This window comes from Patella vulgata, chromosome 7 (genome assembly GCF_932274485.2).
Source record: "Patella vulgata chromosome 7, xgPatVulg1.2, whole genome shotgun sequence".
Classification (NCBI taxonomy): Eukaryota; Metazoa; Mollusca; class Gastropoda; family Patellidae; genus Patella; species Patella vulgata.
Window position 1 is genome coordinate 35,803,195 of NC_065885.2, and position 17,136 is coordinate 35,820,330.

General features: G+C 35.9%; 1 protein-coding gene across 2 annotated transcripts; it reads right to left on the reverse strand.

The window, feature by feature from the left end:
• Positions 1 to 800: 800 nt before the first annotated feature.
• LOC126827693 (E3 ubiquitin-protein ligase MIB2) lies at positions 801 to 16,847 on the reverse strand. Of its 2 annotated transcripts, none has more exons than XM_050557145.2 (19): positions 16,801 to 16,847; positions 14,139 to 14,346; positions 13,279 to 13,450; positions 12,010 to 12,116; positions 11,397 to 11,603; positions 10,721 to 10,890; positions 10,216 to 10,320; positions 9,870 to 9,974; positions 8,345 to 8,546; positions 7,961 to 8,115; positions 7,257 to 7,405; positions 5,189 to 5,345; positions 4,777 to 4,931; positions 3,885 to 4,011; positions 3,546 to 3,648; positions 2,980 to 3,074; positions 2,215 to 2,396; positions 1,830 to 1,855; positions 801 to 1,249 (listed from the first exon to the last, which is right to left on the reverse strand). In XM_050557145.2, the coding sequence occupies exons 2-19, from the start codon at positions 14,341 to 14,343 to the stop codon at positions 1,203 to 1,205; spliced, it is 2,469 nt and encodes an 822-aa protein (XP_050413102.2). In that variant the 5' UTR covers positions 14,344 to 14,346; positions 16,801 to 16,847; the 3' UTR covers positions 801 to 1,202. The 2 variants fall into 2 exon arrangements, with proteins under 2 accessions (XP_050413102.2, XP_050413103.2); XM_050557146.2 differs by lacking the exon at positions 16,801 to 16,847 and adding an exon at positions 15,681 to 15,801.
• Between the last annotated feature and the right edge of the window lie 289 nt (positions 16,848 to 17,136).

Sequence of the window (17,136 nt, forward strand, 5' to 3'; positions counted from 1 at the left end):
CTAATTCAAACCTTATGTGGAAGATTGCTGTTTAAATATGATTGGCGATATATACCAGATTTGAGTAGGCTGTAAAATATACTTATATCTCTAACCCGCGGTTTAAACAATAACATTAAATTGAGCAATATTAGCAACGTCTTGACTAATCCAAACATGACCAAATCCGTTTTTGAACAAAATCTGGCGTACATTTGCACAGCAATGTATTTGACTAAGTACGTACATAGATCTTGTTTTGTAACATAATTTTAGTAATCTAAAGTTCTCTATACACAAGTAATTGTAGGAAACCATTACAGCCAATCGGGTAATAAATTTGTCTTTAGAGCATCCATACCGGCGGACGTACAGACAGGGGTAAAGACAGCATACAAAATGCAATCATGTCAGTCATTGTCATTGGAACATTTTCGACTTCACTAATTTCTCCCAGAATATTTCGGTCCTTAACGATGGTTAAGTGAAAAATGAAAACGAAACAAATTGTTAATAATAGACACCCAATAATTGCCAGTCTATTTCCTAGCCCCAATGCTTACCCTAACCCTAACCTACAATCTCGCCAACAATCATGTGTCCTGACCTTATTTACATCCCAGCGACCTTGACGAAAATTGAGCTGGTCTTAACAAATGGATTTAGCCCTGGATTAATACTGTTTTATATGATGGCGGGAGTTCCGTGGCTTCTTCATAAGATGGCAAAGATCATTTCGCTGTTCACTGATTGGTCGTTCAGACCCTAACCAAACGTGGAAAATATCCACATTCCCCACTTCAAAACAATGCACACCAATATACATATCAATACACAACATTTTATTATGTTAATACACAATAATGCTCAATAATATAATCAATACAATGATGGATATACATGTACAGCTGGATATACTTTATTCAAATAAATCATTTGGTATAATCTTACCTTGTGGGCTATTCCGTAATGACCCATTTATCTCCAATTCTCACAAATTGCGTAAGTGCACAAAAACAAAGGTAATTTGTAAAATATTTCGATTTGCCAAGCAATTACTGAAAATTACATTGTACACTTATGAAAAACTATTATGTTACAAAGCAAATTGATAAAATACCATAAGTTAACAGACAATCTTGAATACAAATATTGTTATAGAAAACCCCCAAATCATAATTATATACATTTAAGAAGCCTTTGAAAGTATCTCAGCGTTGATTTTACTGCATCGAACAATCTTTGTTTCGGCGGGCCGATGTTTGTAGAACTGTCAACAGAAACAAATAAAACATAAGCTTTAGAAATGAAAGAGTTTCGAATTTTTTTGAGAATATCATACCATTTTCATTTCCACCTACTAATGCACTATATATTGCAAAGGCGAGAATCTTACAAGGTCAGTGGCGTTTTCACTTACTCTTCTTTTAATTCCATGTATATCAGGGTTATTTTGCATGTACATATGCCAGTTCGGATGGACCTCGGTTTTTCGCACAAAGCGAACGAATACGCACACTTTCCTTTTCAGACCCAAACCTGACAAGTATTGATAACCAGGCTTCAATAATACTGAAGATTTTTCTCGGTTCATACCCAGATTCGAACTCGTACATTTTTGTATATATAATCTTTATTTTAGACATTCACGCGCAGAGGTCTTAAGCAGTGGGAAATTAGCTTATAGATTGGCGGAGACCCTACTACTCCGCCTCACGTACAATAGCTGGGCCAAACGGCTTGCAACAACGCAACTGAGGCCAAGCACGACTTTGAGCCAGTCGATCACTGCACAGTCCCCCAACAATGTATGCATATTTAATCTTAAATTTGAAAAAAGAATATCGCACCTCTGCTAGTTGATGGCTGGTCTCTCCTAAAAAAAAATATAGAAAAACAATTCAACATTGCATCAATTAAAGGAATAAAGGGGTGAGCTGGGTCAGATGGGGAGGTGATGGTGGAGATGGGTGTGTGTAGGAGAATAATTCCTATTCGGGGTTTATCGTATTTCTGAAATTTTGCAAAGTAAATGGTTGTAATTTTTTACATGGTTGTTGAATAATTCTTGCCTGGGGAAAACAAAGTTTTGATAAATAACACATGAACAGTTCTTTTTAATTGTATTTAATATGTCTATTGGCGCAATTCAATCTCTTTATTTTGGTGAATGGTATCGAATATTTGAGGATGTTGGAATTTTGTAACAGAACATCTGTAGTTATTAGTAAATACCTTTGTCTTATGAAATTATTTACAGCTGTTTTTATCACATCATCTGAACAACACTCCAGGGGTGTTTTACCTTCACTATTACGCTTTTCTAAGTCAGCACCATTTTCAATCAACGTGCAGGCCGCTTTGATACGATTTTCTTTGGTGGCAATACCGAGTCCTAGTAACAATCCCAGTCCTAGCTATAAATATGTTGAGATGTAAGTAAAAAAGAATAATTTGTTATATTTGTTATACTGCAGTTTATACTGTTCCATATACAGCTTGACACCCCGTAACTTAACCTTGTGTTTTTAATGGTACCCACATTTACATTCAGAAAGTAGGGTGTTGACTCACTAACCAGGATTCCTTGGGATTATTCGTCCTGTTGTACCCTTGTCAGTGACGCAGGAAAGATGACATGGCAAGAAAAAGGGTCTAGATGAAACTCCGAGGTACTGTGTATGCGTTTAAAGAACATGACAGTTGAACTTTGCTGAAAAGTGGGAGGAAATGACGCTACAGTTCCCCCACCCCTCCCCGCCCCATACAACCACAACCCCTTCAACATGCTCATCTTCAGAACAGTTGGAAGTTAAGCCTCATTTCGTTTCATTTCCTTTCTAGTATCGAAACATAAGTTTACGTGTAAGGATTGTATGGTAATCTAGCTTTTGGGCCTTGTTTATGTATTTGGGTATATATAGATTTCATTTCACAATTCAACAGAGCTTGGGGATCATTTTAAAATAGCTATAAGATAACATTAAAAATGTTACTTACCATCGGATGTCCAAGTTCCATACTCGAATCAGTTTGTGATAATGCTGCATGAAGGGGCGTTTCTTTTTTGGTATTCACAGCATTAACGTTAGCATCTTAAAGAATTACCAAAAACAAAGATATAAGGTTAGTTTCATTCTACAACTTCTTTAGAAAAAAAGATTAAATCCACGTTACCCCTATTGTCATCAGTTCTATTTGAAAACTTGAACCCTTTCTCGAGCAGTTGCGTTTAATTCATTTGGCCTATATTAATACAATGATATAAATTTCTTATTGTTAGCTCACTATATGATGGTATGTCACCGGAGGTCTGTTGGATTGGAGATACAAAAAAAAATCGTTTTAGAACGTCTGCTCTTTTCTGCACAAACTACACAAATTAGAAGCTAGATAGATCAAAGCGTCAAGACAACGTTAAGGCAAGTCTTCGTCACGATGTTTCTCTAATTCTGGGTTTACCAGCGAACACCATTGTTCCGTTTATAATTTTAATCAATAACAAGAAGCTGCCATTTTTTTCAACAAAATTATGTAATGTCCCAATTACGAATTTATATACATACTTCTATCAATAAGAACTTTTACAGTCTCTACTAATCCTCTGCCAGCTGCTAAACTCAAAGGAGTGTCGCCATCTAAATTTCTGCTGTTTACATCGGCATTTCCCTTTAATTCAATAATGTAGTGCACTAGTGGCCATGATAATAAAATATAGTGCCGGTAATAATAAAGAGGAAAGTGTCAAGTAGACAGATATTATGAAATGTTTATGAAAACAGGTCAACATGATAAACTAATTAGCATGTAACAACATTCAAAATTGCAACAGTTACTGTATAACGCAGAATTATTCATAATTAAATAGACTAATTAATAACCTAATTAAGAGTTGAAAACAATACCTTCTGAATAAGTATCCGTGCACAATCATCGTGGTTATTAACTGCCGCAACATGGAGAGCAGTAAAGCCATCTGATTTTTTCACATTCACCAGACCCTTGTTAATCATTAAAATCGTTTCGATTGCCCTTAAAATGATAATGTTTGTTTTTAGTCAAATTTGGTAGATATACGGAGGCCTTTGATGTATCTGATTCATAGTAGAGTTCAAAGATAACGTTACCAGTGTATCAGTTTATTAGCCACTGTTCCATCATATGGCAAATATGGGTATTCTATCAAAGTATCTGACCCACTAATCAAAATAATCGATGCACCATTACTTAAATGTTCATGATTAAACTTACAGTATACAGTATATCCTCGGTCAGTGACAGGACATTTTGGGCAAAAATTTGTATTGAATAATATCAAGCTGTAACAACATTCATACCTGGGTCCTGTTCTTTGCTTACAACCACTATACTATAGTATGTGTAGTAATGATTATTGAGTTGATAATAATCGGAACTTTTGCTTGGAGCATATGGACATTATATGTTGATATTTTTCCGTGCAGACATTTTAAGTATTGATGCCTGATAAAGACGATATGTCATGCACTGATGTTTGAATAAGTATATAAAATTATTAATGGATGATAAGTTATAGTAGAGAGGCGGGAGCTCGGGGAGTGAGCCCAAGGCCTTTCCCTTATGCACCGCCCAGTAGCTGTATGAAAATGTATATTATTCTGAATACATATGTTACTGATAATAAACCTATTATAGACGAAGTATATCCTGTTGTCCTGCGAATTGAAATTACTGTTCCACTCCGATTCTAATAGCATAATGAACCACGCTGTCGCCTTTCGGTATGTGTCGTCCAATGAACTGACAAAATCTACTTACTCGGTGTCGCCTTTCAGAGCAGCATGATGAAGAGGGTTAAACCCTTTTCTGTTGACCAAGGTCAAATCTGTACTTCGCGATTTACACAGTATGTTGACAGCACTACTTGAGCCCTTAGCAATAGCATCATGTAGTGCGGTGTCACCAACTTTGTCCTGAATTAAATCATACCCATTAAACAAAATATATTTGAAATTGAACACGAGAAACCAGGGAATGTTTTGCTTTTGGTTAAAATACACAAGGTATCTAAGTATCACTTTCAATTAGTATTACAGTATATTCTCCGGTTATCGATGTGACTATCTGAACCACAATAATATGTAATTAGATTCCCTTTGGGGACTTTTATAATGATACCGCAACAGTTGTGTATGAAATATCTAATGACATTAAAATACAAAATGCGTACCTGAATATTTGCATCACATCCTCTCTGTATCAAAAGGGAAATTATATCTCCAAAATCTTCAATCGCTGCGGAATGTATAGCTGTTCGTCCATTGTTGTCAGTAACAGTTATGTCACAACCCTTTTCAATCAAATATTTTGCTATTTTCTTTTTCTCCCTTTTTGCAAAATTAAAAAAAGGCACAACACTCATTTCCATGGTGCTAGCATAAAAGCTATTGATATTAGGATGATTTGTTAATGCAAAATTGAAGGATTAAAGATAGATTTACGTAACTGTAATATGGTTTGACTTCCTACTTTTCGGCATCAACCCGGCTTATGAAGACGTATTGTCACATGTAACAGAAGACTTTAAATTGACAAAATAAATATGTCGATATGTGTTACAATTTTAGATCCATCACTAATCAAAACAACATAACAGATCAACACATTTTTTAAAAAAAATACTTTGACCTAAATTAAAAATTGAAGAAGTTTAGCTTTAATTCATATTTCCAAATAACTAAAATCTCAAGAATCAATAAGCCGCCTGATAAACTTTGTTTTGGATTAAATCATTCAAATATTTTAGTTTTATGGAAGGGTATCGCTGCCAATATTAACTGCTCTGCTAAAATGTCTTTTCCATTGATTATATGTAAAAAGTACAATGTACAATGTCCTAAAACCGGTAATGATGAAGTCAAAAGACCTCTAAGGCGAAAGTTAAATGGAAAACGTCAAATGTAATGTGTCAAATGACAAATGTTTGATTGGAAAAGGCTGCGTTTTAGCATTTGCGTTCTGTCGCATTTCATTTGATCTTCACGCTTTCTACATAGCATCTTAAGCAGAGCACTAACTATGACATGCAAATATAGGATATCACGTGACTTATTAACAGTATACGGAAACGAGGTCGAGATCATCCTGGCACACTATAAGTAAGCACACGATAAGGAGAAATCAACCTGGCACACTATAGGAATTGTACTTACCTTGAAAAAAACGATCAAATTTGGATGGTACTAAACTATATTACCATGATTACGGATGGGGGGGGGGGGTGTATGCAATGTCAAAATACAGGTCATAATACGATATTCACGATATCATGTTACATATCAGTGAAAAGCACGTTTATGTATACTCTTTCCGCTCTTTAAGGCCTACATGTATATTCATTATTGGTTGGGCACAATGATTATACTTTTTAAAAAAATGGATTAAAGTTAATTAGCATGTAATAAAATTTATGGAGCGGGTGTGGGGCGGTGGCGAGGGTTTAAAAAATACGGGTCTTAATACGAAATTCCAGTTATCGTGTTATACATCACTGGAAAGTATGTTTCTATGGCTCTTTGAATCTCTCAGTTATTTCCTGGCACATTCATACTTTAGAGAAAGAAAAGTCCTCCTTGTTTTGTCGAAAGAAATGTGTCGCTGTCCGACAGTAACCTAATTGCTAAATATAGACTATACTGACAATTTATGTTATTTGTCAAAGGCTCGGATTAAACATACCAATCACATGATTTTATTGCAGGCACGGTCGTCCCGTGAATTTTTTATAGGTTGCCATGTTGATTGCCCAAAATCGTGGGGTAAATATCTTATGTGTGTGAAATAGCTTTATTTAACGTCCGCTTCCACCGAGGTGATATCGCAGTCAATGTAAATATCTTATAGTGTGCTGGCTTATAGTGTGCCAGGATGATCTCGGCCTCGTTTCCGAATAATGTTAATAAGTCACGTGATATCCTACATTTGCATATCAAACTTAGTGATCTGCGTAAGATGTTATGTAGAAAGCGTGAAGGACAAATGAGACGCGGCACAACGCAAATGTAAAATGTGATGAGGGAAATGTCAAATGTAGACACGTCAAAAACAGCATTTTCCAATAAAAACTTTGACATTTGACGTTTTACATTTAACTTTGGGCTTAGAGGTCTTTTGACTTTATCATTACCGGTATTAAGACTTTATACATTGTACTTTTTACACGTAATCAATAGAAAACACATTTTAGCAGAGCATTTAATATTGGCAACGATACCCTTCCATAGTGCTTTGCTTTATACCCAATTATAGCAGCTGCTACGGCTGTGTTTCCGAGATGATCGACAATGTTGATGTCAGCACCTTTCTTCAACAGTTCTTCAACTATGGCATCTTGACCTTGATGACTGGCAAAAATTAAAGGTGTCACGCCTTTAAAGGTTTTGTTAATCTGAAAATACAGATATAAAAAGAATAGTAACATTGCCAATGGCGGTGCAGAACAGTAGAGCGTTTAAAGGTTTTGCTAATCTGAAAATGCAAATGGGCAAAGAATAGTAGGCTAATCATGCCAATGACAGCACAGAACAGGACGTTAAGCCTCATTTCCTTTCATTGCCAATCAATGCATCGGATTATCGGAGGTGGTGCTGCACTTTGAAATCAGGACGAATGGCTAAACAAAAATAACCCACATTGACCAATACTATAAGTTTACTTATGCAAAGATTACAGTGATAATTCAAAAATAACACCTTAATCATGTTGTTTGTAGAAATGGGCAATTTGCAGTGGGCAGTGGGTAAGTGAAGGATACGTAATGGTTTGAGATTTCGCGCTCCAATGGATTTGTGCTTTCCCTCTCAAAATCATAATCATAATGCTCCACCTGTGTGAATAACTTAGATGCTTGTTTTAACATAATTATATAAGACTGCTCTGATTGAGTAGTGTCTTATATACTTTGACGTTTATTCGATTTTGAGCACTGGAAGTTATAACTTACCACTGACGGGTCTCTTTGAATTATAGAGCGGGCCTCAGATGTATCACCTTCTGATATGGCTTTATAAAGAGCTAATATTGCCAAATCACTGCCCAGTCGCTCACCCGCACCCCGCATTAAGCCGCCCATCATCAACATCATTAAGTGGTTGAGATCTATATTTAAAATAAAATGAGGGTAATGTTCAGAATTTAATTGAAGAAGAAAAAAGTTAACTCGCCCCCATGTCATCCCTATCCGTGATAATGGCGGTAAGCGAATATTTACTGCTGTTGAGAATCTATGTTAGATACAATGAAGGAAGAAACCGAACATTATGTTAGTTTATTATTATTTGTTCACGTATCATAATTAATTCTTTTCAAGGATATACTTGTCCCATACTTTCCAGCTGCTGTAATGGATTGTCACTATCATCACTATCACCATCGTTGTCATCGCTCCCATGTTCATCTTCCTCATAAACTGTCTGGCCTGGCGCTGGTGTACAGCATCCAGGATTATACAGAAAGATTCTCCTTCCAAATTCCACAATAACATCGCCATCTGAATCCTTTTTAACAACTTTGCCAACTTTTCCAAGGTACTTTAAACACAGAAAGGCAATAATAATTGATACCAGCGGTTGTCAGGCAAGATACGCCCACGTTTTGCAAGAGATGGATAGAGAACAAGCTAAAAACAAAAGCGTTTTTTCGTACAATAAGGGGCCATAATCCAGAAAGGTATGGTCTGAAATATCGAAAAGGACCGAATCTTTGAGATGTAAAGATATATTTATTTTAAAGTTTCACCAACATCGGATAAAAATTGTGACCTCTAGAGGGTCCACAACCTTCGTATTACATACTTTTACACCATTTGCGTACAAAGAGCGGCCATTTTCCCGAAATTCGAATTCAACCTTTATTATGGTGGAATGGTGATATATTTAAACAGTTTTTAAAATCGGATAAAAATTGTGACATCTAGAGAATTCACAAGCTAAAAAACCATGATTTTTTCGTACAATCAGGGGCCACAACCTTGACATACCACTATATTCATACGTGGGGCGGTCATTTTGTCCGGCAAATTTGGTCCGATTTTCACGAAATTCGAACTGAACCGACATTACGGTGTAACGACGATATATTCAAACGTTTTTTTTTTTTAAAAATCGGATAATAATTGTGACCTCTAGAGGGACCACAAGCTAAAAACACGATTTTTCGTACAATCAGGGGCCATGCCTCTGGAAGTTATGATCCGATATGCGCGAATACCGAAAGGAACCAAGATCTGTGGGTTATAAACATATCAAGTTTCATCAAAATCGGATGAAAATTGTGACCTCTAGAGTGTCTATAAACTAAAAACGTGATTTTTCGTACAACTATGGGTCATAATCCATGAAGTTATGACCTGTGACCTGCAGAGCGTCCACAAATAAATTGTGGACGGACGGACGTCCGGTCGGACAGGGGCGACGGCATAATAAATCTACATAAAAATGTGGGCTTATAAAAATTTCTATACTCGATGGGCTTTTGCAGTTTAATTAAAATGAGTGGTATATTCGTACTTAAAGATACATTCCCATGTACAAACTGTGTTATCGGTTGATACATTAGGACTCTAATCAATACAAGCGCTCCCTGTGTGATGCCACTCGAGCAGGCAACAAAGTTGACAACCTGCCAGTTAGTGTCACCCTTACATGTTTGTCTTTGCGCGACCTCATTTGTGTTTTTCAGTGAATCCAGTATTTTTCTATTGAGATTGGATGTTTCTAGTTTTCATATATACATACCAAACTTATTCTTTTATTGGAAAAAACTGTCATATTAAACATTCTCGATGGAAAGCATATTTTAATATATTGAAGACATTTAAGTAGACAATAACTAATGTTATTAATATGCATTACTTGTTTCATTTGTGGGTTGTAGCCACCATGTTCATCTTGAAGTGTTTCAACGCTCTGTTCATCAGGAAGAATCCGTACAATGTCCCCCACATTCAAATCATAAACCTAAAACATTATATATATATATATCTATATCATATTAACTTTTAATAGTTCATCTTAAATGGGCAAAGAGCAGGAAATGTGCCATTTTGTGTTAGTCAGTCTCATCCAATAATTCCTAGATGTGTACTTGATTTCTTTAGCTATACCATTCACGTATATCAGAAAAATTAAACACAATCGACCAGTGTGAACAAATTCTGCAGAAAGAAATGTAAAAATACTCGAAAAAAGTTCCTTTTACCTTTTTCAAAACTCTTGGATGAAAGCGAAACTTTGTCCCACCGAATTCTGCTATAGCATCACCATTTGGAGTAAAGCCTTTGATCTTTCCAATTTTCCCGATACACTAATGGAAATAAAAATTGTAAAAAGCATATAAATTAAAACATTTTATGGGCATATTTATTTTACTGCAGCATGAATATATCTTCTATACCTAGTCTTATCTTTCCTAAACTGAAAGTAGCAAAACACTATAATTTAAAAGCTTATAATTAAAACGTGTGAGATATAAATGGGGTAATGACAATGCCGTACGCGGACCAGGATATGCTTACCTTTTCCGTAATACCCCATAACATTGGGATCATCTGTGATTTGTTTGATTGTGCCGATAACTAGCAACGATCCATTCAGTGAGAGGCGCTATAGTGCATTTTAATTTGTATTAAAAAGGTGTGAATCTAACAGTAAGGCTCACCTCATGTTCGCTTATAAACAATTATCAACAATAATGACTGACTTACATTGGTCATGCCTTTAGTATAACCGCAGTGTTGTTTTTGAAGTTCTTCAAGATTGGCCGATGAAACCACAATACATACATTATCATCATCTTGTAAAGCTTCGGAACTATCTTCTATATTTTGTGCACCAGTTCTTTGGACTATTGCTCTTTTAGACTCCGGTGGGTTTTCTGTTAGAAAATTGTATCTGTTAACCCATTAGACATTTTACCTAACTAAAGCCTGAGGCACACATTGCCGGTACTGGCCACGGTTTACCCGATCTTTAATAGAAATAAGGCTTGATCTTGCATTTAAATCAGTATATCTTATCGGGGTAGAACTAGCGGTCGTTGCTTCGGGAACATGGGATTACCCGGGATCTCCCCGGGAAGGTGTGAATTAAATTAGAAAAAAGGATTGGATTATCCAGACAAACCTTTTCTTTCCGAGAAGGTGTGAATTGGATCTGACAAATGGGCTAGATTATCCAGACAAGCCTTATCTCCAATATGGACTCATGTCGTTGTGAATAAATCAGATTAATGTAACTATACGCATTGTATACAGGCAAACAGCCTCTATATTAATGTAACTATACTCACTGCATACAGGCAAATGATCTCTATCGTAATGTAACTTAACCATACATTTCTATTATATATGCTCTATTTATGACTATAGGAACTATGCTCACCACATACTGGCAAATGGTCTCTATAGTAATGAGTTCCACGAGATTGGTGGACGAATTGTAAATCCACTTTTCCATCTTCAGCACCAAGACGATATATATAGTAAGAACCAGAAGGCGCCCATTTTACACGAACTTTATTTCTGGTTGTACTACTGTTCTTATCGCCATATTCTACTGAGATAACTTCACCAGTTTTTTCGGCGCCACCTTCAAAAATAGTATTTACATGTTGTCAGAATCTAAAACATAACAATTTCTAAGCGTGTAAGATAACATGCGAAAACACGAAGACATGAAAGGTGGTTTAACACCATTCTTACTCTCCGGCACCAACCAGGAAAAAGGAGATGGGTAGATATTGTGCTTTGAGGAAACTTTTACCCTGACAGCTACACTCCTACAGGAATCTTTAACATGCTACAAATGGCAAACACGGAACCTTCGATGTTTCCTCCATCTGAACTGAATCAACGGTAAGGTGAAACCAAACAGGAATTTTCTTGGCCAACTCCTGTATCAAACCCAGCTCCATGTTCGACGATGCTCACGCTATATATCAGATAAAAACATACCAAATCTCACACGAATAATATATATTTCCTATTATTATTACCATCTTGATCTCCGTATTTCCAATCGTGTCCTCTTTTAACAACGGCACCAGGAAAAATCCCCATTGTTTGAGCTTTGACACTGGTGGCCCTCTTTGGAACTGGGACGCTGACGAAAAATAAACTTTTGTGAGACATACAGATATATAATGCAGTCCTACTCGTGCACAAGTTACTCGAGCTGTGTTTTAGAAAGATGTCTACTATACTGCTGTCAACTGGCACTTGTATACTGTAGCCATTATTATATAATAATCAGACTTTCTTTGATATGATTACAAGTTTCAAATCCTTGTAAACAAACAGAGTGTCGAATAGAGGACATTACCCACCCTAATGTGTTACTTTATATTCATAGAAGGTGTTTCCTTTTGGTAAACAATGCAAAATTACACCCACCTACACCCTCCCCAGCAACAAAAACCCCCAACAAAAACAAACACCCCCAAAATACAAAAGACAAGCGGTTGACATGCAAGGTACGCTTACATTTTGCAAGAGACGGACAGAGAACAAGCTAAAAAAAAAGCTATCTTTTGCACAGTCAGGGGCCGTAATCGAAGATGTTATGGTCCGACAGGAGACAATATCAAGAGGAACCAAGTTCTTTGGGATATACACATATATTTTAAGTTTCATCAAAATCGGATAAATATTTTGACCTCTAGAGGGCCCAAAAACTAAAAACGCGATTTTTCGTACAACCAAGGGCCATGATCGATCCAGTAAATTACGGTCCGATATCAGTGAATATCCAAAGGAACCGAGATCTTTGGGATATAAACATATTATATTTTACGTTTCGTCAAAATCGAATAAAAATTGTGACATCTAGAAGATCCACAACCTTGGTATTAATACTTTTACACCATTTGCGTCCGAGGAGCGGCCATTTTGTCGGACAGTTTCGGTCCGATTTTCACGAAATTCGACCTCAACCGTCATTAGGGTGTAACTGTAATATATTTGAAAAGTTTTAAAATAAGATAAAATTTGTGACCTCCAGAAGGACCACAACCCAAAAACGCGATTTTTCGTACAATCAAGGGCCAAATTCCAGTTAAGGTCCGATGTGCGCGAATATCGAAAGGAACCGAGATATTTGGAAACGTATATTTCAAGTTCCATCAATATCGGATAAAACTTGTGACCTGTAGAGTGCCCACAAACAAAATGTAGACGAACGGACAGGGGCGACGACACTATAAGTCCATGTAAAAATGTGGGCGTATAAAAACAATCAAAAATTATAAAAAACTACATGGATTTACCCTTTATCATCAGGTGTTGTGTATCTGGTAAAATCATGGTGTGTGTCATGTTGATCTGTTACATAACATACAGGACACAGATGACAGTCACTACACACATTACAAGTCCATCTCATTCCAAATATCCCTCTTTCAGAACATACAGTACAGTCTGTTCCCTCGTGACGGACCCCTTAAAGGAGAATTCTCGGATATAGTACAAATCTTCTTACATCTTGTGCCTGTAGGAAACTTTCTGCTATTCCCCCCCCCCTCCAGCAACTAATTGCATTTTGCAGGTCGTTGTTGTGTTTTACTTACCGCTTGACAAAGTTTATAAACACTTATCAAATAGTCGAATTTATCAGGTCACTCAATTAAAGTTTACAGGTGAGTGCTCTAAAAGAGCTGTGTACCTCCTTTAAATTTTCAGACGGCTCAAGGTGAAACTTTCAGAAAACGTAAATATGCCATTTCGGCACCTTTGACGTTCGATCGGAATGATTTAGCGAATTTGTGTCCCTTTAGATACAGTACAAAATGTAATTCTGTACAACCGTAAACAAACTTTATTATAAACAAACAAATTGTATAACTAAGTTATCAAGGACATTTATGCAAGGATTAAACGCTGTAAAATGAGACACGTTTTCGACTCGAAATTGTTGTGAATGTTTTGTACGTCATAATCCAGTTAAACTGGGAAAGAGTCAGAATTAAGCTGGACATGGGTTAACGTCACCCGACTCATTAGCATACCCCAATTTAGCAATAAGATACTACAGGCATTGATTTCTTGTTTTAACAGTGTATATATGAAAGTACGATGAAAAAACTTAGCATAGTTACCAACAGGCTTTGAACATTTACCCATTACTCACCTGTGGTTCCATTATCAAAAACTCTTAGATCATGGTGTCCGTTGTGTCCAATTCTACAGGTATTGCGATTACCATTATCCCATAGAACCTCCACTGTTTCTAAACCACCAACACTAACAACTGTACCAAGGTGTCCTTCTCCACCATCTATATCACCAGCTATCCAATCTGGTCCTCTAATAACACGTTGTCCAACTACTGCCATAGTCTACAATACATTTAGAGATAACTAAATGAAAAACTCTAAATTATCGATGGGTATTTTGGTTGATTTCTTGATCCTCGTTCAGACAGCCAGATAGAGAAGATATAGTTGTGGTAACCTCAAACAGTGAAAAGATGTTTCCAAGGAGACGAGTTAATATAAGCTTTTCTTTTTGAATCCTTACATTTTTTGAAAGTGTATGTACTTAAAATCAATCTTATCCGAATAAAAAATTGTTTAAATCAAATGAAGGCCCCTTTGGCTTTAACGATTGGCGTTTAGATTGATTTCATTCATAAGTATATCTTAAGGCCATGCAGATTGTATATATCCCCACAATCTCCCCCATCCCCCAATCCGAAGTCGACATTATATTTCTATTTGATATCAATATTGACATAAACATGTAACTTAATACGAAAAATATGTGATATCTCGAACATATTCATTAATATACGCCCCGTCGCCAGCTTATGGGATATACTTTCTCAGTTGGTGATTATCTTGTCGAAGTACGGAGACGGGGATATTTAAGATTTACGGACTTTGAGTTTGGATAGCATTTATAGGATCAATGGAAATGAAATAGGGTTTAATGTCCTGCTTTTCTGCATAATCAATAGATTTAATCCTTACGTTTAGTTTTTATATTCCTTAGGATCAAAACAAAAGGAAACTAAAACACTGCGAATTATATTATTTAAATTAGAGCCGAGTATGTTCACGTTTAACACAATACACTCTTGTTACCAAAGAGTTGTATATGCCCACTTCAATCACATTGCCAGAAATATTAATCATAAACCTCGCAGACAACATTATTCAACATTTTCCAGGTGATTCTTAGACCATAATGTTCCTGAAGCAACAACCGTGAGATTTACAACATCTAGACGTTGCTAGATGGTCTGCAATTTCTGAACTTGTAGTTAAAGCGAGATCAAGCCTTCTATTGAATATGATAGACCATAGGATGTGGCCTGTGGCGTGCCGCGTGCGTGGGTGGCACTCCTGCAAAATACCCATTTTTACTCATGTTATTAGTGTTTTCTGACCATCAGAAATCTTCACCCAAAGTAAAGGAAATGGCATTTCAGGGACTCCAGATTCAAAAATTTCTCACGGGGCGTCGCTCGTATTAGGGTCCTGTGCATCACCCCTAAACAAAATTGACATGCACGCCCCTGATTACATCATACTATTAATTTCTTATGCATTATTCACGATAATGTACATCACATTCGAGGAAATTTGTGAATCATAAAAGGACAGTATTAAACAAAGGAATGGCATCTAAAAGTTCCCTTTCTTTGATAAACAGAAAGTAGATACGTTACCTTTTCTAACTCTAGAATGTTTAATATCACCTGTGGACCTATCACCTGATTTATGATAATGGGCCTATATACCCTTGTATAGAGATATTCGGGAAATATTTATACAATGTTAGTTTCGGTTGTAATAATTCAAACGTGACAGGTGTTATTAAAAATAAATATTACGTCAACAATTGATTGTATAGCTTAAAGGAGCTAAATCGCTAATATTTGGGACCTAGAAATGGACACAAATGGGTCCCAACGCATATAATAATGTAATATGAATGTATATAAACTGATTTACATTCATTCGTTTCCGTTATGTTATGTTCGGCGAAATACGCCAGAAGTCTCGATCGAATGGCAATCTCTAGCGTCTGGTTATTCCAGTCTACACCGATAATAATTTCACATTTCCAAATTTGCCAAGAACTTTCAATTTCTAAGAAATCAAATGTAATACAAAGCTGTATGCAGGCATGTTACTTCATTTTAATATAACGTCTAAGACTTTATTATATGACTAAAATGAAAGTAGGTTACATATAATATTACGGATTCAAATGAGAGTTAAAATTTTGCAGTTATCGCTATGATTAAATATATAGTTTTCCTAATTTCTAAGAAATATATAAAGACATTATCACCATACAGTGTATTTCAAACATTCAAACATGTTTCAACAAGAATGTTTTAAAGTACCTTGCTATAACAATGATACCTGGAGACACGATATAAATAATATAGGAATGAAGCAGTTAAGTGTGTAGTAAGCTTGAAAGTAAATATTAAAAGAGTGCAGTGCAACAATTTAACATTTTAGCGACAGTGCCCCACTGTATTATATCATATATTGACCCTAATTTTACTAAATGTCATTATATGATATGATATATATTTTTTAGAATCAAACAACGAAGATATAAACCGTGAACATACGTGAAATAATTCACGACCTATGTACTGACTGAATCTGTACATTATTGCCACTGTATAATATTGTTTTATATATTTTGTAATTTATGTATGTATTTATAATTCAAAAACCGAGGTCCCGTGTACACATTGGCGTGCACGTAAAAGATCCTATAAAAATTGTGTACTGTGAATAGGCCTATAAATACATATTTTTACTTACCGTCCACCTATTAAGACTTCGTCGTATGCTGATACTTGCAATAGGCCTACTTATATAGTTGATTATGTTTTATTTTTAGAACCAAACAAAACAACGAACTTCCTAGACGTGATCTATTTACTGGGAATTAACGCTGAGTTTTAAATTTATCAGCGATATCACTATTATGGAAGCAAACGTTAAACGTCCAAGAGATATGTTTTGGATGAAGGCGGCATATTATCAGCAATGTGTGAGAATTCATTTTTTGACAGGTCGAAATTTGCGTGAAACAGCTTTATTTAAAGTCCACTTCCACCGAAGTGATACCGCAGACAAAAAGGTAAAAATTAAATC